The 25585-nt window shown below is 48.5% G+C and overlaps 1 protein-coding gene across 1 annotated transcript in view; it reads right to left on the bottom strand.

The window, feature by feature from the left end:
- NFATC3 (nuclear factor of activated T cells 3) overlaps nt 1–18390 on the bottom strand; it is a 224022-nt gene extending 205632 nt beyond the window's left edge. Inside the window, exon 1 of the mRNA XM_069740254.1 lies at nt 18148–18390. Within this exon, the coding sequence (XP_069596355.1) occupies nt 18148–18232 (85 nt within the window). The 5' untranslated portion in view covers nt 18233–18390. The remainder of the gene's footprint in view (nt 1–18147) is intronic.
- Nucleotides 18391–25585: the final 7195 nt, after the last annotated feature.

Here is a 25585-nt window from a genome sequence, read left to right as displayed (position 1 = left end):
CATACAAACGTTTGGCATCTCCCTTATACACAGTATACACATGTATGTCTTCTCTTGTATATAGTATACTAGCTATTGAACCCGTTCTACGCCCGGGTGGCGAGCATTTATATTGGTATATTGTCTCCATCCTGGTATGTGCTGCTCCATCCTGCGTCCCCATCCTGTCATGCGCTGCTCCATCCTGCGTCCCCATCCTGTCATGTGCTGCTCCATCCTGCGTCCCCATCCTGTCATGCGCTGCTCCATCCTGCGTCCCCATCCTGTCATGTGCTGCTCTATCCTGCGTTCCCCTTCCTGTCATGCGCTGCTCCCATCCTGCGTCCCCATCCTGTCATGCGCTGCTCCCATCCTGCGTCCCCATCCTGTGATGCGCTGCTCCCATCCTGTGATGCGCTGCTCCCATCCTGCGTCCCCATCCTGTCATGCGCTGCTCCATCCTGCGTTCCCATCCTGTCATGCGCTGCTCCATCATGCGTCCCCATCCTTATGTGCTGCTGCATCCTGCGTCCCCATCCTTATGTGCTGCTGCATCCTGCGTCCCCATCCTTATGTGCTGCTCCATCCTGCGTCCCCATCCTTATGTGCTGCTCCATCCTGCGTCCCCATCCTTATGTGCTGCTGCATCCTGCGTCCCCATCCTTATGTTCATGCTGCATCCTGCGTCCCCATCCTTATGTGCTGCTGCATCCTGCGTCCCCATCCTTATGTTCATGCTGCATCCTGCGTCCCCATCCTTATGTTCATGCTGCATCCTGCGTCCCCATCCTTATGTTCATGCTGCATCCTGCGTCCCCATCCTTATGTTCATGCTGCATCCTGCGTCCCCATCCTTATGTTCATGCTGCATCCTGCGTCCCCATCCTTATGTTCATGCTGCATCCTGCGTCCCCATTCTTATGTGCTGCTCCATCCTGCGTCCCCATCCTTATGTGCTGCTCCATCCTGCGTCCCCATCCTTATGTGCTGCTCCCATCCTGCGTCCCCATCCTTATGTGCTGCTCCATCCTGCGTCCCCATCCTTATGTGCTGCTCCCATCCTGCGTCCCCATCCTTATGTGCTGCTCCATCCTGCGTCCCCATCCTTATGTGCTGCTCCATCCTGCGTCCCCATCCTTATGTGCTGCTCCATCCTGCGTCCCCATCCTTATGTGCTGCTCCATCCTGCGTCCCCATCCTTATGTGCTGCTCCATCCTGCGTCCCCATCCTTATGTGCTGCTCCATCCTGCGTCCCCATCCTTTTATGTGCTGCTCCATCCTGCGTCCCCATACTGTTATGTGCTGCTCCATCCTGCGTCCCCATCCTTATGTGCTGCTCCATCCTGCGTTCCCATCCTTATGTGCTGCTCCATCCTGCGTCCCCATCCTTATGTGCTGCTCCATCCTGCGTCTCCATCCTTATGTGCTGCTGCATCCTGCGTCCCCATCCTTATGTGCTGCTCCATCCTGCGTCCCCATCCTTATGTGCTGCTCCATCCTGCGTCCCCATCCTTATGTGCTGCTCCATCCTGCGTCCCCATCCTTATGTGCTGCTCCATCCTGCGTCCCCATCCTTATGTGCTGCTCCATCCTGCGTCCCCATCCTTATGTGCTGCTCCATCCTGCGTCCCCATCCTTATGTGCTGCTCCATCCTGCGTCCCCATCCTTTTATGTGCTGCTCCATCCTGCGTCCCCATACTGTTATGTGCTGCTCCATCCTGCGTCCCCATCCTTATGTGCTGCTCCATCCTGCGTCCCCATCCTTATGTGCTGCTCCATCCTGCGTTCCCATCCTTATGTGCTGCTCCATCCTGCGTCCCCATCCTTATGTGCTGCTGCATCCTGCGTCCCCATCCTTATGTGCTGCTCCATCCTGCGTCCCCATCCTTATGTGCTGCTCGATCCTGCGTCCCCATCCTTATGTGCTGCTCGATCCTGCGTCCCCATCCTTATGTGCTGCTGCATCCTGCGTCCCCATCCTTATGTGCTGCTCCATCCTGCGTCGCCATCCTTATGTGCTGCTCCATCCTGCGTCCCCATACTGTTATGTGCTGCTCCATCCTGCGTCCCCATCCTGCGTCCCCATCCTTATGTGCTGCTCCATCCTGCGTCCCCATCCTTATGTGCTGCTGCATCCTGCGTCCCCATCCTTATGTGCTGCTGCATCCTGCGTCCCCATCCTTATGTGCTGCTCCATCCTGCGTCCCCATCCTTATGTGCTGCTCCATCCTGCGTCCCCATCCTTATGTGCTGCTCCATCCTGCGTCCCCATACTGCCTCTGACCCGCTCGGCGCCGAGTGCTGGGGAGCCTGAGCAGGCGGGGACACCGGCGCGCTGTGGGGGTCAGGTGCCGGTATCGCCGCCAGCTCAGGCCCCCCCAGCACTTACTATACTCACCTGTCCGGCGTTCCATCGCTGAGCGCCGCCATCTTCCCGGTCTCCTGGCTGTGACTGTTCAGTCAGAGGGCGGCGCCGGCGCGCATTAAGCGCGTCATCGCGCCCTCTGAACTGAAGGTCACAGGCCGAAGACCGGGAAGATGGCGCCGCTCAGCGATGGAACGGGGACAGGTGAATATAGGCCGATACTCACCCTCCTGGCGGTCCCTGCTTCTGCGGTGGAGATCGCGGTGTGCGTTCAGTGTTAACGCACACCGCGATCTCCCGGGAGCGTCGCTCTGTGAGGCCCAGACTGCGCCGGCGCTTGCGCAGTCTATAGAGGCTTCGGACAGAGTGACGCTCCCAGCGTTATATTATAGATACCTGTATGTCATCTAGGTGTTCCATGAGGTGAGTTTTGCACGTGTGGCGAGTTTTGCGTGAGCCTAATTTTGCATGTGGCGAGTTTTGCACGTGGCGCGTTTTGAGCTGCGACTTTTGTGTTTCGACTTTTATGTGGCGAGGTTGGTGTATGTGTGGTGAAATGTGTGCTGAGGGTGGTATATGTGTTCAATCACGTGGTAGTGTGTGGCGCATTTTGTGTGTGGTGAGTATCAAATGTCGTGGTCCGTCACCTGACAACTCACGTGACGTCATCGAAGGTCCTTCACACACTGTATTCTTAGGAACGGAGGCAGACGCTCGCAGCGGTGACAGCCAGGGTTCGCCGGAGGGGTGAGTATATCCATATTTTTTTTTTTTATTCTTTATTTTTTACATGAATATGGATCCCAGGGCCTGAACGAGAGTCTCCTCTCCTCCAGACCCTGGGAACCATACGCACCGCACACGCCGAAGATGACTGGGAACTTATAGGAACTTCCGATTCCGAAAAAATATCGAAACTCGGTATCGGAATTCCGATACTGCAAATATCGGCCGATACACGATATTTGCAGTATCGGAATGCTCAACACTACATATTCCTCTTTAGTAATGTAAGAAGTGTCTGTGTGTCAAATTTGGGGTCTCTAGCTATTAAATTAAAGGGTTAAATGCCAGGAAAAAAATTGGCGTGGGCTCCCGCACAATTTTCTCCGCCAGAGTGGGAAAGCCAGTGACTGAGGGCTGATATTAATAGCCTAGAGAGGGACCATGGTTATTGCCCCCCCCCCCCCCGGCTAAAAACCATCTGCCCCCAGCCACCCCAGAAAAGGCAAATCTGGAAGATGCGCCTATTCTGGCACTTGGCCCCTCTCTTCCCACTCCCGTGTAGAGGGGGGATATGGGGTAATGGAAGGTTAATGTCACCTTGCTATTGTAAGGTGGCATTAAGCTAGGTTAATAATGGAGAGGCATCAATTATGACACCTATCCATTATTAATCTAATAGTATGAAATGGTTAAAAAAAAAAAAAAAACACACATTATTAAAAAGTATTTAATGAAATAAAGACACATGGTGTTTTAATATTTTATTATACCCTTAATCCACCTGAAGACCCTTGTCACCTGAAAGTAAGAAAAAAAAAAAAATCATCAATATTCCATACCTTCCATCGTTCAGTCTTGTCCCATGCTGTAAATCCATCTGAAGGGGTTAAATCATTTTACACCCAGGAGCTCTGCAAATGCAGCTGTGCTCTTGACTGTAAAACTTGGTGAATGAATGGAATGCAGGGGAATGTACTGTAGTTACCTAGAGTCGCGGTGATGCACCCTCTGCTGGATGAACTCATGTGAACTCGAGCCTGGGAACTTTTCAGAATATTTTCCCACGCTCGAGTTCACATGAGTTCATCCAGCAGAGGGCGCATCACTGCGACTCGAGATGGACATATCACGGATCCATCCTATCTCGAGTCGCAGTGATGCGCCCTCTGCTGGATGAACTCATGTGAACTCAAGCCTGGGAACTTTTCAGAATATTTTCCCACGCTCGAGTTCACATGAGTTCATCCAGCAGAGGGCGCATCACTGCGACTCGAGATAGGATGGATCCGTGATATGTCCATTTTGCAAGCCTGCAAGGGGAAAAGAAAGAAAGAGAAGGAAAAAAAAAAAAAAAAAATCAATCGCTGTAAGGAAGCCATACGGATGACTGCTGTGAATTCTGTGGCAGAGCTCCCTCCTGTGGTCACAAGTGGTACTTCGGCTGATTCTCTCTATGAGATTCCGTTGGTGGAGGAGAGTGGTACTGCGGCTTCTGAGTTTCCTTCCTCAGGTGATGTGGTGAAGTCGTTAGGTGCTGCTCTATTTAACTCCACCTAGTGCCTTGATCCTGGCCTCCAGTAAATGTTCTAGTATTGGACTTGCTTCCTCCTGGATCGTTCCTATGGCCTGCTGCTCTGCATACTAAGTTCCGCTTTTGTTATTTTGTTTGCTGTTTTTTTCTGTCCAGCTTGCTTATTTGGTTTTTCTTGCTTGCTGGAAGCTCTGGGACGCAGAGGGTGTACCTCCGTGCCGTTAGTCGGTACGGAGGGTCTTTTTGCCCCCTTTGCGTGGTTGTTTGTAGGGTTTTGTGTTGACCGCAAAGTTACCTTTCCTATCCTCGCTCTGTTCAGAAAGTCGGGCCTCACTTTGCTAAATCTATTTCATCTCTACGTTTGTCTTTTCATCTTAACTCACAGTCATTATATGTGGGGGCTGCCTTTTCCTTTGGGGTATTTCTCTGAGGCAAGGTAGGCTTATTTTCTATCTTCAGGCTAGCTAGTTTCTCAGGCTGTGCCAAGTTGCATAGGGAGCGTTAGGCGCAATCCACGGCTACCTCTAGTGTGGTGTGTTAGGATTAGGGATTGCGGTCAGCAGAGTTCCCACGTCTCAGAGCTCGTTCTATGTTTTTGGGTTATTGTCAGGTCACTGTATGTGCTCTGGCTTCTATGTCCATTGTGGTACTGAATTACCTTATCATAACAGATGACACACGTTTAAATTTGTGCGTAAAAATCGCATCCTCGCATTGAATACGGAACAGTGTTTTGGGACAATTACTGCATATTACGGCTGTAAAAAACGGACCGTATTTACTTACGCCTGGTGTGACGCCGGCCTTAAACTTGCTTGCATTATTTCACTGGTTTAGTGAATCCTGCATTGATGATGACGACCCTGGAGGTCGCTTCCACCTCTAACATTCCGGGATTCTAGGATTGCACTTTTGTGTTTGATTGCTTAGCATATGTTTTTATTGCGGTTTTTGTCTCGGTTTGGGGTGTCATGCTTTAAACAAAGCTGCTTTGTTTTTTATACTTCCTGGTTTTAGGCTTTGCCAACATTTTATTGACAAAGTTGGGTGCGGGTCACGTGTGATTTTGATGCGTTTCCGCTGCGGAAGCACAATAAAACTCATGTGCGTTTAAACGGCAGAATTTCCGTACCTAATGCAAGTCTATGTGGAAATTCCACACAGAAAACTCAGCGCACCTGCAAGAGAAATGGACATGTTGCAGATTTGAACCAAGCGCCACAGGTGAGCTTATGCCGAGTAAACAGAGGCACGGTGGCCTGAGTGTTATGGCTGGCAATCAGGCAACACAGCGTGCAATAATCAGCGCACATACAGAGATCTGGCAATAACCAAAAACAATAGGACGAGCTCTGAGACGTGGAATCTCTGTAGACTGCAGTACCTGATCTATCCTCACACAACTATAAGCAGCAGTGGATTGCGCCTATCACTACCTATGCAACTCGGCACTGCCTGAGGAGCTGACTAGCCTGAAGATAGAAATACAAGCCTGACTTACCTCAGAGAAATACCCCAAAGGAATAGGCAGCCCCCCACATATAATGACTGTTAGCAAGATGAAAAGACAAACGTAGGAATGAAATAGATTCAGCAAAGTGAGGCCCGATATTCTAGACAGAGCGAGGATAGCAAAGAGAACTATGCAGTCTACAAAAAACCCTAAAACGAAAACCACGCAAAGGGGCAAAAAGACCCACCGTGCCGAACTAACAGCACGGCGGTGCACCCCTTTGCTTCTCAGAGCTTCCAGCAAAAGTTAATAGCAAGCTGGACAGAAAAAACAGAAAACAAACTAGAAGCACTTATCTAGCAGAGCAGCAGGCCCAAGGAAAGATGCAGTAGCTCAGATCCAACACTGGAACATTGACAAGGAGCAAGGAAGACAGACTCAGGTGGAGCTAAATAGCAAGGCAGCCAACGAGCTCACCAAAACACCTGAGGGAGGAAGCCCAGAGACTGCAATACCACTTGTGACCACAGAAGTGAATTCAGCCACAGAATTCACAACACCTGAGGTTTATAGAAACCACATCCACTTTGCTGAAACCAAGACGCTGGAGCAGCAAAAAATATACAGCGTCAAAAAATGCACCAAAAGTTCATCACAGGCACAGAGCTGTTATGAAAGGCAATTCAGAATCACAATGGACATGGAGGTCAGAGCACATACAGTGAACTGACAATAACCCAAAATAATAGAACGAGCTCTGAGACGTGGGAACTCTGCAGACCGCAATCCCTAAGCCTATCAAACCACACTAAAGGTGTAGCCGTGGAGCGCTCCTGACCAGAACCTAGGCGCCTCGTCACAGCCTGAGAAACTAGCTAATCCTGAAGATAGAAAAATAAGCCTACCTTGCCTCAGAGAAATTCCCCAAAGGAAAAGGCAGCCCCCCACATATAATGACTGTGAGTAAGAAGAAAACACAAACATAGAGATGAAACAGATTCAGCAAAGTGAGGCCCGACTAGCTGAACAGAACGAGGATAGGGAAGATAACTTTGCGGTCAGCACAAAAACCTATAAAAAAAAACACGCAGAGGGGACAAAAAGACCCTCCGCACCGACTAACGGTACGGAGGTGGTCCCTCTGCGTCTCACAGCTTCCAGCAGGCGAGAAAAACCAATAAAGCAAGCTGGACAGAAAAACAGCAACAAAATAACATAAGCAAAACTTAGCTTTGCAGAGCAGCAGGCCACAGGAATGATCCAGGGAAAAAACAAGTCCCACACTGAAACATTGACAGGAAGCATAGATCAAAGCATCAGGTGGAGTTAAGTAGAGAAGAAGCTAACGAGCTCACCAGATCACCTGAGGGAGGAAACTCAGAAGCTGCAGTACCACTTTCCTCCACAAACGGAAGATCCCAGAGAGAATCAGCCGAAGTACCACTTATGACCACAGGAGTGAACTCTGCCACAGAATTCACAACACAGAGCCTTAGGGTAGTTTCACAGAAACGTATACCGTATATAAAGAAAGAAAAAAAAAAAAAAAAAAAGGTTCACAATTTTAACCAGAAAAGTGGGACAATTTTTTTTCCTCATTCGTCATCCGTGCGCAGTCCATATACAATCGTTTTTGTGTATTGGAGCAACACAAAAAAAAAAAAAATTGGACAATTTCACACAAAACATTAATAAATGGGCCGGACTTAATATCTGGTTGCACACCCTTTGGAATAAATAACTGCAATCAATCGCTTCCTATAACCATCAACAAGCTTCTTTGGCCAGGTTCACACTGCGTTAAAGCAGCCCGTTCAACACATGCGTTAAACGGGCTGCGTTAACGCAAGTGCAGAAATTCGCTCGCGCAGATAGAGCATCTGATAGCTCTATCTGCGCTAGCGGTGATGGAACCGGAAACGCTGCAGCACGCATCCCAGGGTCCGTCACTAATGCACCAGAAATTTCGATGCACCCGAAATAGGGGATAATGGCAGAGAGAAGGTCATCTGGTCAGACGAGACCAAAATAGAATGTTTTGGCATCAACTCCACTCGCCGCATTTGGAAGAAGGAGGAGGAGTACAACCCCAAGAAAATCATCCCAACCATGAAGCATGGTGGAGAAAACATACTTTAAAGGCAATTTGTGCAAAGGGGACAGGATGACTGCACCATGGGTGGAGTCATTCATAGTGAGATTTTGGCCAACAACCTCCTTCCCTCAGTAACAGCATTGAAGATGGGTTGTGGCTGGGTCTCCCAGCATGACAATGACCTGAAACACGCAGCCAGGGCAACTAATGAATGGCTCCATAAGAAGCATTTCAAGGTCCTGGAGAGATCTAGCCGGTCTATAAACATGAACCCAATAGAAAATCTTTGGAGGAGCTGAAACTCAATATTGCTCAGCGATGGCCCCTAAACCTGTAACATCTGTATGGAGGAATGGGCCAAAATCCCTGCTGCAGCATGTCCAATCTTGGTCAAGAACTACGGCAAACATCTGACCTCTGTTCGAAGCGTTTACCGATTGGGTTAATTGATATTATATTTTGACAGCTCTGACTGTTATAGATGCAGGGATACCCCATATGTGTAATTATTAATACATTTTTAATGGGGGAAAAGGGTTAACTTTAATTTGCATGTTTTCCTTTATTTTAAGCAATACTTTTTACAGTTTTTGATCACATACTATATACAGCAATACTTAGGTATTGCTGTGTATAATAAGAATCATGGTCTCCTTTGTTGACCAGCCACAGGCTGGGTTTAAACAGAGAGCCATAACAGCAGACAAAAGGTCTTCAGCAGAACATTGTCAACCATATCAACCCATCAGCGCCCAGGGATCACCGTTCAGCAACACAGATTGACTGCAGCATTTTACATGTTAATGGCTGCAAGCGGAGCTCCACTCCACCAGCAGCTATTAGAGGCAGATCCTGACAGTGACAGGAAGCCACTATCTGCCAGATATCAGATTAAAGACATCTCACATTGCACATGCAGTCTGATATTTGGACAGTATGGTATAGAGAAGGATGATACATGTGTTTGTTGTAAAAGATTCAGTATAAGTTGTACTTTATTCATTGAAATCCCTAGTGTTGGTGTACACGAGTCCAGTGGGCGGTCCTACTCAGGGACTGAGTCTTTCCTGCGTGACTTAATACTGATAGCTGTCAATCACTGAAAAGGACCGCCCACAAAATTTATAAGCATAAAATACAAGCTTTACTGAAACTTTTCCAAAAATGTTTTTATATCAAATCAGCTCTATAGCATCCTGCGAAAATACACTGCGTCCAAAGCGCTGCTATTTCCCGATCGTGGGCACGTACCCTTGCTGTTTGATATGCTCCTACATAGGCTGGTGACAAGGTGGGACATCACTTTATCCCGTGGATTACAGTCAGACCTGAGGTGAGTATATTGGGTTAATTTAAATGATTAAAGAATAGATTATGTTAAATAAAACCAAAGTGTTTTATCCTTTGTGTGTCTGTTCATTTAACGCTTTACTTACAGGTTCAGTAATAAGGGTGTCTGGGCTGACACCTCTTCATTCCTAAACCTAGGGCTTGGTGTCAGCAACAGCTGCTGACAGCATTCCCTAATCCCATTACCCTGGAAATCACATCACAAAACCTTTTTTTTTGCTTTTTTAAATTTATTTAGCTTTAAAAAGCATTCATTGCTGTACAAAACTGCATCCAAAAACATGCGTACATTCTGTTGCGCGTTTGCTGACAACATATTCTCAGAGATTCAGAAAACTCATACTCCTGCTTATATCCAACTAGATGGTGGCCTGATTGTAACGCATCGGGTATTCTAGAATATGTATTTATGTATGTATATAGCAGCCACATAGTATATAGCACAGGCCACGTAGCATATAGGAGCCATGTAGTATATAACAGACAAATACTATGTGGCCTGTGCTATATACTATGTGGCTGCTATATACATACATATTGTAGAATACCCGATGCGTTAATACAGGCCACGCAATATATAACAGTGGCCACACAGTATATAACACAGCCACGTACATTATAACACAGCCGACGTAGTATATAGCAGCCACGTAGAATATAACACTGCCCACGCAGTACATAACACAGCCCACGTAGTATATAACACTGCCTATGTATTATATAGCAGCCACGCTGTATCTAACACAGCACACGTAGTATACAACAGTGTAGGCACCATCAGTGGCCACGTAATATATAGCACAGCACACGCAGTATATAGCAGCCACGTAGTATATAACACTACCTATGTAGTATATAGCAGCCACGCGGTATCTAACACAGCCCACGTAGTATACAGCAGTGTGGGCACCATTATCCCAGTTAAAAAAATAATTAAAATAAAAAATAGTTAGTTATATACTTACCTCCTGGGATCCACCAAAGCTCCGGCGATAGGCCCGCGGATGCCGCCATCTTCCGTTCCCAGGATGCATTGCGAAATTACTCAGATGACTTAGCGGTCTCGCGAGACCGCCAAGTCTTCTGGGTAATTTCGCAATACATCGCCGGGAACAGAAGATGGCAGCCGGCGCGAACGGCTCGGCGGACTACGGAGGGTGAGAATAGCAGGTTTTTTTGTTTTTTTTTATAATTTTTAACATTACATTTTTTTTTTTTTACTATTGATGCCGCATAGGCAGCATCAATAGTAAAAAGTTGGGGACAGAGTTAATAGCAGCGGTTACGGAGTGCGTTACCCGCGGCATAACGTGGTCTGCTACCGCCGGCATTAACCCTATGTGAGCGGTGACTGGATGGGAGTATGCAGGCGCCGGGCACTGACTGCGGGGAGTAAGGAGCGGCCATTTTCTTCCGGACTGTGCCAGCCGCTGATTGGTCGTGGCTGTTTTGCCGCGACCAATCAGCGACTTGGATTTCCATGACAGACAGAGGCCGCGACCAATGAATATCTGTGACAGAAAGACAGACGGAAGTGACCCTTAGACAATTATATAGTAGACAAGTATCATTATATCCAAGAAGGTACCTATTGGTACTTTCCAATAGGAGGCACTAGAGTTCTAGTTCTCTTCCTCTCTGAAGAGACAATTTGCATAATTAGCATACTCCTACTTAAAATAACCTATACTCAAAAAGAAGCAAGTTGTAATTGGGCCTCATAAGAACCATACTACAAAGAGCACCTAGACTGAGGGAGGGGAGAGGATTACAGCACAGAGCTAGTACAGAAGGTCTCACTGAAGTGCAGGGGGCTGTATGCAATGCTTGGGGCACATTATAGCAAGCCCACCGAGGACACTAATCAGAGCCGCTGCTGGTTCATTAGAAAAAGGTGCAGAGGGAAATCTGTGTGTACGAAGAAGACAGCAGCTTTTGCCAACACCTCCTACATCAGGGCTTATAAAGAAAATAGACAATTTGAGATGGAATTCACAGAAAGCAAACACTGATAAACGGAGTCAGAAAAACTGTTATACTTGAAGCTCTCACGTAAGACCAATTATTTGAACATTTGACTGGTCCGATAGGTACGTACGCTCTATGGAAAGAACATCTGTTCTGCGGTCATATTGTGGCTGCTATGTATGAGAGTAGCCTTCGACTACTGATCTCGACCATTCAATTTAATCAATTTTTAGTGACTGGGCAGAGCAATTATCTGATTGGGCTTTACAAAGTATTTGTATGGCATTATGCTGTGGTGCAAGAAAATTTAAAAAAAAAAAAAAAAAAAAATCAATGTTTATATCCAATATAAATCTGTAACTGAATATGAACAGATAGATGAAAGATAGAACAAAAAAACATCACTCAATACAGATATCCCAAAATGGTACTGTATGATAAAAAACAAAGCCGAAAATTCTTATCTTCTGCTTGTAAAAACTCGTTTATGGAATTTTCACATACCATCAGTTTGACTCACAAAGGGAACATCAATCGCCGTAGCAAAAGCAAGAAGAGGTGCATGAGAAAGATTGTACCAGGTCATTATAATCCCAAATCAGGGAATCTTCAGGGATTAAAATGTGTACAGTTTATGGAGCGCAGACAAGTGTAAATCAATTTTACCTGCTTTGGTGACCAAAGATGCACTGGAGAAGCAACAGCAAGACAACCAACAAAAAGAGAAAGGTTTTGCATGTAGAGGCCACAGTTACCCTTCTACAGTTTTGCATTTTTCTAGTGTCCATGTCACTAGAATAAGGTAGCACCTGCAGCACATTCAGACTGCACAAACTGTCCAGCTCTTCTAGGATCTCACATCCATGTGCTGTGCCAAGAAGTTTTGCGGTGTTTCCCAGCACAGACTCAAGACTCTGAAGCAGATACCAGGACATGGGCCTTAGTATATAATGCCGGAAAATGAGCCTCTATGTGCAATAGTCCTAAAAATGAGCCGAATACTGTTGTGCACGTTTGTCATCAAATTGTCAGAACCAGACTTCATGACGGAATGGACTTGTGTTAGCTCCGTGTATTTCAATCAGCATTTGCAAGGACACGCCAAACTGGCAGGTCCCCGACCTCCCCCCAAACCCTTCACAGATGAGAGCAAGTTTACACTGAGCATGTGACAGACGCAAGAGAGTCCGGAGACTGTGTGGTAAGCGTTATGCTGCCTGCAACATCTGGTTCATATAGGATGATCAGTGTGGTGGTGGATCAATGAACGTTCAGGGACAAATACTTGAGGGATAATCGGTACAGAACTGAAATCCTCAAAAGTCACTGTTAGGGCTCATCTCCACTTGTGTGAGAAAAAAACGGTCCGATTTACGGACCGAAAAAACGGATGTAACGTGTGCGATTGTCATGCGAGTGTCATGCGAGTGTAATGTGATTTTTTAATCGCATCATCCGTTTTTACATCCGTATGCAATCCGTTTTTTTTCTCTGCAACTATTTTTATACAATCATTTACAGGACTATTTACAGTGTTCTGTGCCACAGAATGGTAAGGTATCCGTAAAAAACGGATGGAATACGGATGGTCCGTATTCCATGCGTTTTTTTTCTCGCACCCATTGACTTGCATTGGCGAGTCTCGTCCGAGAATCTCAGCAATACGCAGCATGCTGCGATTTTTTTCTCAGCCGACAAAGATTTTTCTCAGTCCGATTTGGAGTGTCACCTATTGATTAACATTGGTCCGAGTGCAATTCGATTTTTTATCGGATTGCACTCGTCCGTTTTCCTCACAAGTGGAGATGAGCCCTTAAACCTTCCACTGGTTGCAGGGGGCCCTGGGATCTATCTAGAGCACGTAATAGCCTCACGTGATCAGATTGTGAAGGTAGGTCCTGAATGACTTGAATCCAAAGGAAATCCTCTAGGACAATATGCATCTGAGCATCTATTGGGTGTAGGTTTCACAGGACTGATTAAAGGGATCTAGTTAATTTGCAGATAAACAAGTGTTACAATGCTGCAAGCCACAATACTGAAAGTGCAGCTACCAAAACAAAATGATCTCACTTCTTCCTGGGACCCGCTGGCTTTCAGTCACTGAGCTGATGAAGTGTTTACAGTCACCACTCTATAATGTGAGCTGCAGACCCAGCACTTAAGACTTACAGCTCACCGTGCAGCACGAGCTGTCAGAGTAATCTGGAGCATGCATACAGCCGCCGCTGACAGTATAGGTGACCGAAGCTGTTCATCCTCCTTGCAATGCCCCCACGACTGAAAGCTGGCGGCTGACAGAAGAAAGGAAACTGATTTTATTGCAGTAGCTGTGCTGCATTGTACACATGTATCTGCACGTAAATAGCACTTCCCAAGGTGACAGGTATAATTTAGGGTAGGGTTTTGCTGCTGCCGTGAGGATATAGGAAAAGTTTATCAGACAAAAAAGCAGCTATGTTCCAGTCAAACGCCCGCTGCAGCCAACCATAGGCTTCAATGCTCCCGTGACATCACCTCAATAGATGGCACTGATCACTTCTCTGAACCCACAGGGTTGAAGTAGGTGACTTTGCTGTTTGTTATTTTATAACAACCCATGCCTAAGAAGAAACACATAACCATTTATTGAAAAGGCTTCTTTGTTTACTAAACATTTAACACCAGACAACCCCTTTGAGTAACACCGCAACCGTAATACTCCAGTTTTAACTCAACAGGTGAGAAAAAGGTATAAAAATAAAACATATACAACATGTACATATTTGTTTTCTAATATCATACATGTGCCCCCAAATTATAAAAGAAAAGAAAATAAAAAAATACAATTACTCAGAACAAATCAAGGCCTCAAACAGTCACAACACTGACAAATTAAAAAGTTATAGGGCCCGATTCACAAAGCTTTCACACCAGAATTCTGCTATAAAATCTTTGAAAAGTTGAAAAATGTAGGCCCAACTTGTAGTAGCGCCTACATTTTGGCACCTTAAGCCACTTTCTCAAATGGGTGGGACGTCTAATTCATGACGAGCTGTGTCATTCCCTATACCAGTACCTGACTGTCGGACTTCTGCCATACAGCACAAGGTCTACGCAACTCGTCACACTCTCTAGATTCATGAAGAAGAATGCCGCTCTTCAGAAATCAGAAGAATCTGACTTCAGAGCGTCCCCTCTTCAAGATCGGCGTGAACAACACTGGTCTTGATAAATCAGGCCCAGAAAAAAAAAAAATGGCTGGTCATCAAGTGGTTAATTACCGAGTACCAGCCTGTCCTACATGTGTTGAGATTGGAGTACATGTACAACTAATGCTTTCCTCACAAATTAGTTTATGTATTTCAGTTTACGATGCATTTGGGGAGCAAAGAGTTAGAAACACAATGCTCAGGTACAGCGCCTGCTCATCGAGTGGGTTTTCATCTCCTAAATCATCATCATCACTTAGTGTCCACTCCATCATCATGGATGGTCATCAGTAAGGTCACCCTGTTTAGGAAACAGTTTTACGTGCTGCGCATGCCGAACACACTAGAGTCACCCATAGTAGAAATGGACCTGTACGAATCGGAACTCCGATCGCAAAGTGGACATGTGAACACAGCAGTGAGCAGCAACAATAATTAATAAGTAGACATGTGCAACCGAAGAAAAGCAAATCTCAGAATTCCCAAAGGGGTCTGTGTCGCCTTTCACAAGTAACCAAGTCCTGAGAAGACTCTGGCTGGCATCTGTAACCTTCACATCAAGCACAGGCCATAAATAATATGTGCGCTCATATAAGCGAAATATTTCTACTATGACAAGCTGGTGTTACTTGAGGAGCAGCCCGAGACACGGCTGTGCAGCAACTGTCCCCATGTAACAGACCCCGCACGATCTGATCGCTCCACCACACACACACACACACGACGACTACACCAGGGTGTAGACGAAAGTAAAGAGCCACTGCGCTGACAGAGACCGCGTCGCCCCCACTGCACTCTGTCCACATTCTACCTTCTATGACCCAGGAAGGCGTTTATGATGCAGGACTGCACCGGGAGGACACTGCTCAGCTGTCACTTCCTGCCCTGTCAGCAAGATCAACAGTTCATGATGTCATCCAATTCCACTCACACCAGTCCCCAGCACAGCACCCCACACTCCAGTCCCACACTACAGTACAGTGCCACGCCAGTACCGTCCCCCCTGACCAGCACCACACCCCAGACGCGTCCCCCCGACCAGCACAGCGCACCCCAGTCCTGACCCCCTGACCAGCACAGCGCACCCCAGTCCTGACCCCCGACCAGCACAGCGCACCCCAGTCCTGACCCCCGACCAGCACAGCGCACCCCAGTCCTGACCCCCGACCAGCACAACGCACCCGTCCTGACCCCCGACCAGCACAGCGCACCCCAGTCCTGACCCCCCCAGCACAGAGCACCCGTCCTGACCCCCAGCACAGCACACCCCAGTCCTGACCCCCCCCCCCAGCACAGCACACCCCAGGTCCTGACCCCCCCCCAGCACAGAGCACCCGTCCTGACCCCCAGCACAGAGCACCCCAGTCCTGACCCCCCCCAGCACAGAGCACCCCAGTCCTGACCCCCCCAGCACAGAGCACCCCAGTCCTGACCCCCCCCTAGCACAGAGCACCCCAGTCCTGACCCCCCCCCTAGCACAGAGCACCCCAGTCCTGACCCCCCCAGCACAGAGCACCCCAGTCCTGACCCCCCCAGCACAGAGCACCCCAGTCCTGACCCCCCCCTAGCACAGAGCACCCCAGTCCTGACCCCCCCCCCAGCAGAGCACCCCAGTCCTGACCCCCCCAGCACAGAGCACCCCAGTTCTGACCCCCCCAGCACAGAGCACCCCAGTCCTGACCCCCCCAGCACAGAGCACCCCAGTCCTGACCCCCCCCAGCAGAGCACCCCAGTCCTGACCCCCCCCTAGCACAGAGCACCCCAGTCCTGACCCCCCCCAGCACAGAGCACCCCAGTCCTGACCCCCCCAGCACAGAGCACCCCAGTCCTGACCCCCCCCTAGCACAGAGCACCCCAGTCCTGACCCCCCCCAGCAGAGCACCCCAGTCCTGACCCCCCCAGCACAGAGCACCCCAGTCCTGACCCCCCCCAGCACAGAGCACCCCAGTCCTGACCCCCCCCCCAGCACAGAGCACCCGTCCTGACCCCCAGCACAGCACACCCCAGTCCTGACCCCCCCCCCCAGCACAGCACACCCCAGGTCCTGACCCCCCCCCCCCCCCCAGCACAGAGCACCCGTCCTGACCCCCAGCACAGAGCACCCCAGTCCTGACCCCCCCCAGCACAGAGCACCCCAGTCCTGACCCCCCCCTAGCACAGAGCACCCCAGTCCTGACCCCCCCCTAGCACAGAGCACCCCAGTCCTGACCCCCCCCTAGCACAGAGCACCCCAGTCCTGACCCCCCCCAGCAGAGCACCCCAGTCCTGACCCCCCCAGCACAGAGCACCCCAGTTCTGACCCCCCCCAGCACAGAGCACCCCAGTCCTGACCCCCCCCAGCACAGAGCACCCCAGTCCTGACCCCCCCCCAGCACAGAGCACCCCAGTCCTGACCCCCCCAGCACAGAGTACCCCAGTCCTGACCCCCCCAGCACAGAGCACCCCAGTCCTGACCCCCCCAGCACAGAGCACCCCAGTCCTGACCCCCCCCCCAGCACAGAGTACCCCAGTCCTGACCCCCCCAGCAGAGTACCCCAGTCCTGACCCCCCCAGCACAGAGCACCCCAGTTCTGACCCCCCCCAGCACAGAGCACCCCAGTCCTGACCCCCCCCAGCACAGAGCACCCCAGTCCTGACCCCCCCCCCAGCACAGAGCACCCCAGTCCTGACCCCCCCAGCACAGAGTACCCCAGTCCTGACCCCCCCAGCACAGAGCACCCCAGTCCTGACCCCCCCCCAGCACAGAGTACCCCAGTCCTGACCCCCCCAGCACAGAGCACCCCAGTCCTGGCCCCCCCCAGCACAGAGTACCCCAGTCCTGACCCCCCCAGCACAGAGCACCCCAGTCCTGACCCCCCCCAGCACAGAGAACCCCAGTCCTGACCCCCCCAGCACAGAGCACCCCAGTCCTGACCCCCCCCAGCACAGAGCACCCCAGTCCTGACCCCCCCAGCACAGCACAGAGCACCCCAGTCCTGACCCCCCCAGCACAGAGTACCCCAGTCCTGACCCCCCCAGCACAGAGCACCCCAGTCCTGACCCCCCCCAGCACAGAGTACCCCAGTCCTGACCCCCCCAGCACAGAGCACCCCAGTCCTGGCCCCCCCCAGCACAGAGTACCCCAGTCCTGACCCCCCCAGCACAGAGCACCCCAGTCCTGACCCCCCCCAGCACAGAGAACCCCAGTCCTGACCCCCCCAGCACAGAGCACCCCAGTCCTGACCCCCCCCAGCACAGAGCACCCCAGTCCTGACCCCCCCAGCACAGCACAGCACACCCAGTACTACCTGCACATGTCACTTGGTGACTGTCGTGCTGCCTTCTGTCCACACAGTACAGCACCCCCTGCCGACCGTCGATGTCAGAGCGCACAGGTTACTATTTACGGTTATACCTGCCCCATCCCCCACCACACGTGAATGACGTAGGACCTCTCCACTATCCCACTGTCAATAATGACGTAAGGAGAGAATATTCGGAGCCTTACCTGCCGATGCTAAGGGCTGAGCCGCCTCCTCCCCGAATAAGAGCCTGAAGTCCAACTCGTCAGAACCACAATGTGTGGCACTCATCGGTGCCGGTAGACCGCACTCAGCTTCTCGTTCCCCCTACGCCGGTTTCCCGCCTTTTCCCCGATTTGCCGCACTCCTTTCTAACCCCACACCAACTTTCTCTGTGTCGAGCGTTCGGGGCCTCGGTAGCGGCGAGTTCCCCTTCTCGAGAAGGACCCTGTGACGTCCGAACGTCACGTGACGCATAGACAGAGTCACGTGCTGCGCGATTCCGCTCTCGCAGCTGTTTAGTGCAGTGGTGAGGGAGGACGGGCGATATCAGGAGGCTGCTGTGCGCGCTATATGCGGGCTGTATATACTCTGCGGGCTGTATACTCACTGTATGCAGGCTGTATATACTCTGCGAGCTGTATACTCACTGTATGCGGGCTGTATACTCACTGTATGCGGGCTGTATATACTCTGCGGGCTGTATACTCACTGTATGCGGGCTGTATATAATCTGCGGGCTGTATATACACTGTATGCGGGCTGTATATAATCTGCGGGTTGTATATACACTGTATGCGGGCTGTATATACACTGTATGCGGGCTGTATATACTCTGCGGGTTGTATATACACTGTATGCGGGCTGTATATACTCTGCGGGTTGTATATACACTGTATGCGGGCTATATATACTCTGCGGGTTGTATATACACTGTATGCGGGCTGTATATACTCTGCGGGTTGTATATACACTGTATGCGGGCTGTATATACTCTGCGGGTTGTATATACACTGTATGCGGGCTGTATATACTCTGCGGGTTGTATATACACTGTATGCGGGCTGGATATACTCTGCGGGTTGTATATACACTGTATGCGGGCTGTATATACTCTGCGGGTTGTATATACACTGTATGCGGGCTGTATATACACTGTATGCGGGCTGTATATACTCTGCGGGTTGTATATACACTGTATGCGGGCTGTATATACTCTGCGGGTTGTATATACACTGTATGCGGGCTGTATATACTCTGCGGGTTGTATATACACTGTATGCGGGCTGTATATACTCTGCGGGTTGTATATACACTGCGGGCTGTATATACTCTGCGGGTTGTATATACACTGTATGCGGGCTGTATATACTCTGCGGGTTGTATATACACTGTATGCGGGCTGTATATACTCTGCGGGTTGTATATACACTGTATGCGGGCTGTATATACTCTGCGGGTTGTATATACACTGTATGCGGGCTGTATATACTCTGCGGGTTGTATATACACTGTATGCGGGCTGTATATACTCTGCGGGTTGTATATACACTGTATGCGGGCTGTATACTCACTGTATGCGGGCTGTATATACTCTGCGGGCTGTATACTCACTGTATGCGGGCTGTATATACTCTGCGGGCTGTATATACTCTGCGGGTTGTATATACACTATGCGGGCTGTATACACTCTGTATGCGGGCTGTATATACTGTATGCGGGCTGTATACACTGTATGCGGGCTGTATATAATCTATCCGGGCTGTATATACTCTGGATGCGGGCTTTATACTCTCTGTATGCGGGCTGTATATTCACTGTATGCGGGCTGTATACTCTCTGTATGCGGGCTGCATATCCTCTGTATGTGGGCTGCATATCCTCTGGATGCGGGCTGTATACACTCTATATGCGGGCTGCATATCCTCTGTATGTGGGCTGCATATCCTCTGCTGCATAATCTGTACATGGGCTGTATATACTCTGCTGTGTACTAGATACGCGGGCTGTATATAATCTGCTGTGTACTCTCTGGCGGGGGCAGAGGAAAACGAGGTAGGTAGTAGGATGCAACCGCGCATCACGATGCCTACATCCCCCAGGTCTCCGAGTGAAAGAAGACAGGATTTGCGCTGCTTCCAGCTCCAGCCGAAGGACAGGTTGGATCCTCCTGCATCGCCTGCCCGGAGCAGATAAGAAGAACGGCGATGTCACCTGGGAAGGGAGGGAGTCTCGAGTTTAAGGGGACAGATTGAGTGGTGAAGGACCATATCTCACAAGAGTGTTATTTAACGTGCCCATGGCTAGCCACGCCTCCCAGTCGCTCCTTTTTATATCTTTTTTTCAGCAATGGTTTCTTCCTTGACCTTCTCCCATAAAGCTCTGCTTGGTTTAGTGTGCAGTGTATGATACTTGTTGAAACCATGACCCCAGACTGTTCCAGGTTGGCCTTAAGGTCTTTGGATGTTTTGACGTGGTGTTTTTCCACCATTCGCACCAACCTTTAAAGACATCTCTTGTCAATTTTCCTCTTTCCCCCACGTCCAGGTAGGTTCGTGACGGTTCCATGCTTGGAAAACTTCTTAAAAACATTGCACACTGTTGAAACTGGGATACTGAGGTCTTTGGAGATATCCTTATACCCTTTGGAAGGTCTGGTCTCAGGTTTGCTAATGGCGGTTCTGATATCCTCTGACAGCTCTTTTGTCTTCACCAATGTGACAAAGGAACAGGGCCTTCCATGTGGCTTTTTAAAACACTGAAGTCATCATTCTTTGGATAATTCATGTCACATGAGCACCGACAATCACAGGTGATTCTCATTTGTGATTTACCACAGGCAAGTCAAAATGTGTTTCCATACTAATTTAATGTAAAGTGTGCCAATACCATTGTCACACCAAGTTTAAAGTTTTTCTATTTTTCCCTACCATTGTTCTTTGTTTTAAAAAATTGCTTATTTTCTCTTTTGTATTTAACATGAAAGCTCTATACAAAAAAACTGTTTCACTCGATTCATATTGTGAGGCAGTGATTGGTGTTACCTGTAGGGGTCGCTGTATGTTCCCCTCAGGATGCGCACAGAGGCATACTGAGGTCACGAGAGGACATTGCAGTCACAGGAATAACTGTAGTTGCAGTCCGTTTCATTCCTGGCCTGGTTTGTTTGTTTGTAAAACCCCTGCAGCAGAGCGTTGGGTTTGTCAGTATCAGAGTGGAGTTTGCATGGTGTAGAGTAGACAGCGCCGCAAGAGCGCAGCCTGTATGACGGTAACACAGGGCCCAGCAGAACGAACTCCTGCCACCCACAGAGTATACAGTGGTTCAGTCGCCCACAGCAACTGGTCTCAGAGGTGGACTGTCTTGTGCCCGACGGTGAACCAGAGGTAGGTAGGTTGTCCTGTGCACAAAGGATGACTAGCGTGTTTAGTGACTAATCAAGAGTGCTGTTTATGTGAGTTGGACATTTATTGCTGTGAAGTGATCTCATTAAAGAGACTTTTATTTGAAACTTTGCTGGGTCACTGCCTCATCACTGCGTAAGTGTGCTACAGCTACACTACAATATTCTGCATTATGTACTTCATGGGTACCAATAACAATGAGCGGGACTGTATAATGTACTGGGTGTTCTGCGTCTCTTTATATACTGTACTATGTCATGTCTTTTGCTTTATATTCTGTACTGGGCCTTGTACCCCACTGTCTACGGGCTATGTATACTGTACTGGGGCTTTTCTTTTTGCTGTATACGGGCTATGTACACTGTACTGGGCCTTTTACTTTGCTGTATGCTGGCTGTATACTGTACTTTGATATACTGTAAGAAAATTTTGCAGGAGACTGAGATGAGGGGAGAGAAAACCAGAGAGTGCTACTTAAGCGCAATAAATGACATATAGAAAACAATCGTGATACATATATATGTAGAGTAGGGAAAAAAGTATTTAGCCAGCCACCAATTGTGCAAGTTCTCCCACTTAAAAGGATGAGAGAGGCCTGTAATTGACATCATAGGTAGACCACAACTATGAGAGTCAAAATTGAGAATACAAATCCAGAAAATCACCTTGTCTTATTTGGCAAAATTTATTTTGAAAATTATGGTGGAAAATAAGTATTTGGTCACCTAAAAACATGCAAGATTTCTGGCTCTCAGACCTGTAACTTCTTCTTTAAGAGGCTGCTCTGTCCTCCACTTATTACCTGTAGTAATGACACCGGTTTGAACTTATCAGTATAAAATACATCTGTCCACAACCTCAGTCACACTCAAAACTACACTATGGTGAAGACCAAAGAGCTGTCGAAGGACACCAGAAACAAAATTGTAGCCCTGCACCAGGCTGGGTGGTAAGACTTGAATCTGCAATAGGCAAGCAGCTTGGTGTGATGAAATCAATTGTGGGAGCAATAATACGAAAATGGAAGACATACAAGACCACTGATAATCTCCCTCGATTTGGGGCTTCAAGCAAGATCTCACCCCGTGGGGTCAAAATGATCACAAGAACGCTGAGAAGAAGTCCCAGACCCACAAGGCGGGGACCTAGTGAATGACCTGCATAGAGCTGGGTCCGCCGTAGCAAAGGCTACCATCAGTAACACACTACGCCACAAGGAACTCAGATCCTGCAGTGCCAGACATGTCTCCCTGCTTAAGCCAGTACATGTCCGGGCCGATCTGAAGTTTGCTAGAGAGTATTTGGAATATCCAGAAGAGCACTGGGAGAATGCCATATGGTCTGATGAAACCAAAGTATAACTGGTAGAAACAAAACTCGTTGTGTTTGGAAGAGACAGAATGCTGAGTTGCATCTAAAGAACACCATACCTACTGTGAAGCATGGGGGTGGCAACATGATGCTTTGGGGCTGTTTCTCTGCAAAGGGACCAGGACGACTGACCTGTGTACATGAAAGACTGAATGGGGCCATGTATCGTGAGATTTTGAGTGCAAACCTCCTTCCATCAGCAAGGGCATTGAAGATGAAACGTGGATGAGTCTTTCAGCATGATAATGATCCCAAGCACACCGCCAGGGCAACAAAGGAGTGGCTTCATAAAAAAACATATGAAGGTCCTGGAGTGGCCTAGCCAGTCTCCAGATCTCAACCCCATAGAAAACTTTGGAGGAGTTGAAAGTCTGTGTTGACTAGTGACAGGCCCAAAACATCACTGCTCTAGAGATCTGCGTGGAGGAATGGGCCAACATACCACCAACAGTGTGTGCCAACCTTGTGAAGACTTACAGAAAACGTTTGATCTCTGTCATTGCCAACAAAGGATATATAAAAAAATATTGAGCTGAACTTTTGTTAATGACCAAATACCTATTTTCCACCATAATTTGCAAAATAAATCTTGCCAAATCAGACAAGGTGATTTTCTGGATTTGTTTTATCAATTTTGACTCTCACAGTTGTGGTCTAGCTATGATGTCTATTACAGGCCTCTCAAATCTTAAGTGGGAGAACTTGCACAATTGGTGGCTGACTAAATATTTTTTTTCCGCGCTGTGTATATGCTCACCTGTGGTGGTCGTGCAGGATAGGCATAAGACTAGTAATTGGATAATAAATGTTGAGATCACTGCACACGTACAAGTGAAAAGATGCTTCGAGTGAGGGTTTATTTATAGTGATTGATAAAGCACCAGAAAAAATTATTTGACCTTTCGGCTAAATAATAGCCTTGATCACAAAGTCGCTAGAAGAAATGGAGATATGTACAGTGAGATATTTCAAAACAAAAGTTGAGAATATACTGTATACATATAAATATATACACTATATACATAAACGTGAAGTAGTTTGCAAACATGTCCAAGGCAATTTGCCTTGTGATAGTACAAAGGTGCCAGAGAATAGAAATTGCATTATTAAAGAGACATTATTGAACCAGAGAATAGTCAAAAAAAGAGGAGGACAATGGGTAAATTAATACGGTAGTTCAAGGTAGTTATGAGATGGCATACCCCTTCTGATGAAGCATCATAGATTAAGGTTAGTAGACAGGTTGTGGATGGCTTTGTATGTCATGGTTAGGGTTTTGTACTGGAGTCTCTGGGTAATGGGGAGCCAGTGAAGGGATTGACAGAGGGGAGAAGCCAGGGAATAGCGGGGGGACAGGTGGATTAGTCGGGCAGCAGAGTTTAGAATAGATTGGAGGGGTGCGAGAGTGTTAGAGGGGAGGCCACAGAGCAGGAGGTTACAGTAGTCGAGACGAGAGATGATGAGGGCATGGACTAGGGATTTTGCAGATTCTTGGTTTAGGAATGTACGGATCCGTTAAATATTTTTGAGTTGAAGGCAGCAGGAAGTAGAAAGGACTTGGATATGTATGTGGTTTGAAGGAGAGGTCAGTGTCAAGGATTACTGTTATGACCTGGTGGTCAGGACAATAATGGACCTGGTGGTTAAGAGCACACGGAATGACCTGATAGTTACTGATAATATAGGACGAGCTCTGAGACGTGGGAACTCTGCTGACCGCAATCCCTAAACCTATCACACACACTAGAAATAGCCGTGGAGCGCTCCTGACGCTCCCTAGGCGCCTCGTCACAGCCTAAGGAACTAGCTAGCCCTAAAGATAGAAAAATAAAGCCTACCTTGCCTCAGAGAAATTCCCCAAAGGAAAAGGCAGCCCCCCACATATAATGACTGTGAGTAAAGGTGAAAATTACAAACACAGAGATGAAATAGATTTAGCAAAGTGAGGCCCGACTTACTGAACAGACAGAGGATAGGAAAGGTAGCTTTGCGGTCAGCACAAAAAAACTACAAAAAGACCACGCAGAGGGCGCAAAAAGACCCTCCGCACCGACTCACGGCGCGGAGGCGCTCCCTCTGCGTCCCAGAGCTTCCAGCAAGCAAGACAACAATCAAAATAGCAAGCTGGACAGAAAAATAGCAAACCAGAGAAAAACAAGCAGGAACTTAGCTTCTGCTGGGAAGACAGGTCACAAGAACGATCCAGGAGAGAACTAGACCAATACTGGAACATTGACAGGTGGCATGGAGCAACGATCTAGGTGGAGTTAAATAGAGCAGCCAGCTAACGAATTAACCTCGTCACCTGTGGAAGGAACCTCAGAAGCCGCAGCCCCACTCACCACCACCAGAGGAAGCCCATGGACAGAACCAACCGAAGTACCATTCATGACCACAGGAGGGAGCTTGACAACAGAATTCACAACAGTACCACCCCCTTGAGGAGCGGTCACCGAACCCTCACCAGAGCCCCCAGGCCGACCAGGACGAGCCAAATGAAAGGCACGAACCAGATCGGCAGCATGAACATCGGAGGCAAAGACCCAGGAATTATCTTCCTGACCATAACCCTTCCACTTGACTAGGTACTGGAGTTTCCGTCTCGAAATACGAGAATCCAAAATCTTCTCCACCACATACTCCAACTCCCCCTCAACCAACACCGGGGCAGGAGGATCAACGGATGGAAACACAGGCGCCACGTATCTCCGCAACAATGACCTATGGAATACATTATGGATGGCAAAAGAAGCTGGAAGGGTCAAACGAAACGACACAGGATTGAGAACCTCAGAAATCTTATACGGACTGTAATGAAAGGCAATTCAGAATCACAATGGACATGGAGGTCAGAGCACATACAGTGATC

This window comes from Ranitomeya imitator, chromosome 9 (genome assembly GCF_032444005.1).
Source record: "Ranitomeya imitator isolate aRanImi1 chromosome 9, aRanImi1.pri, whole genome shotgun sequence".
NCBI lineage: Eukaryota > Metazoa > Chordata > Amphibia > Anura > Dendrobatidae > Ranitomeya > Ranitomeya imitator.
The sequence above is the reverse complement of the archived record's forward strand: the minus strand, read 5'-3'. Positions and strand labels throughout refer to the sequence as shown.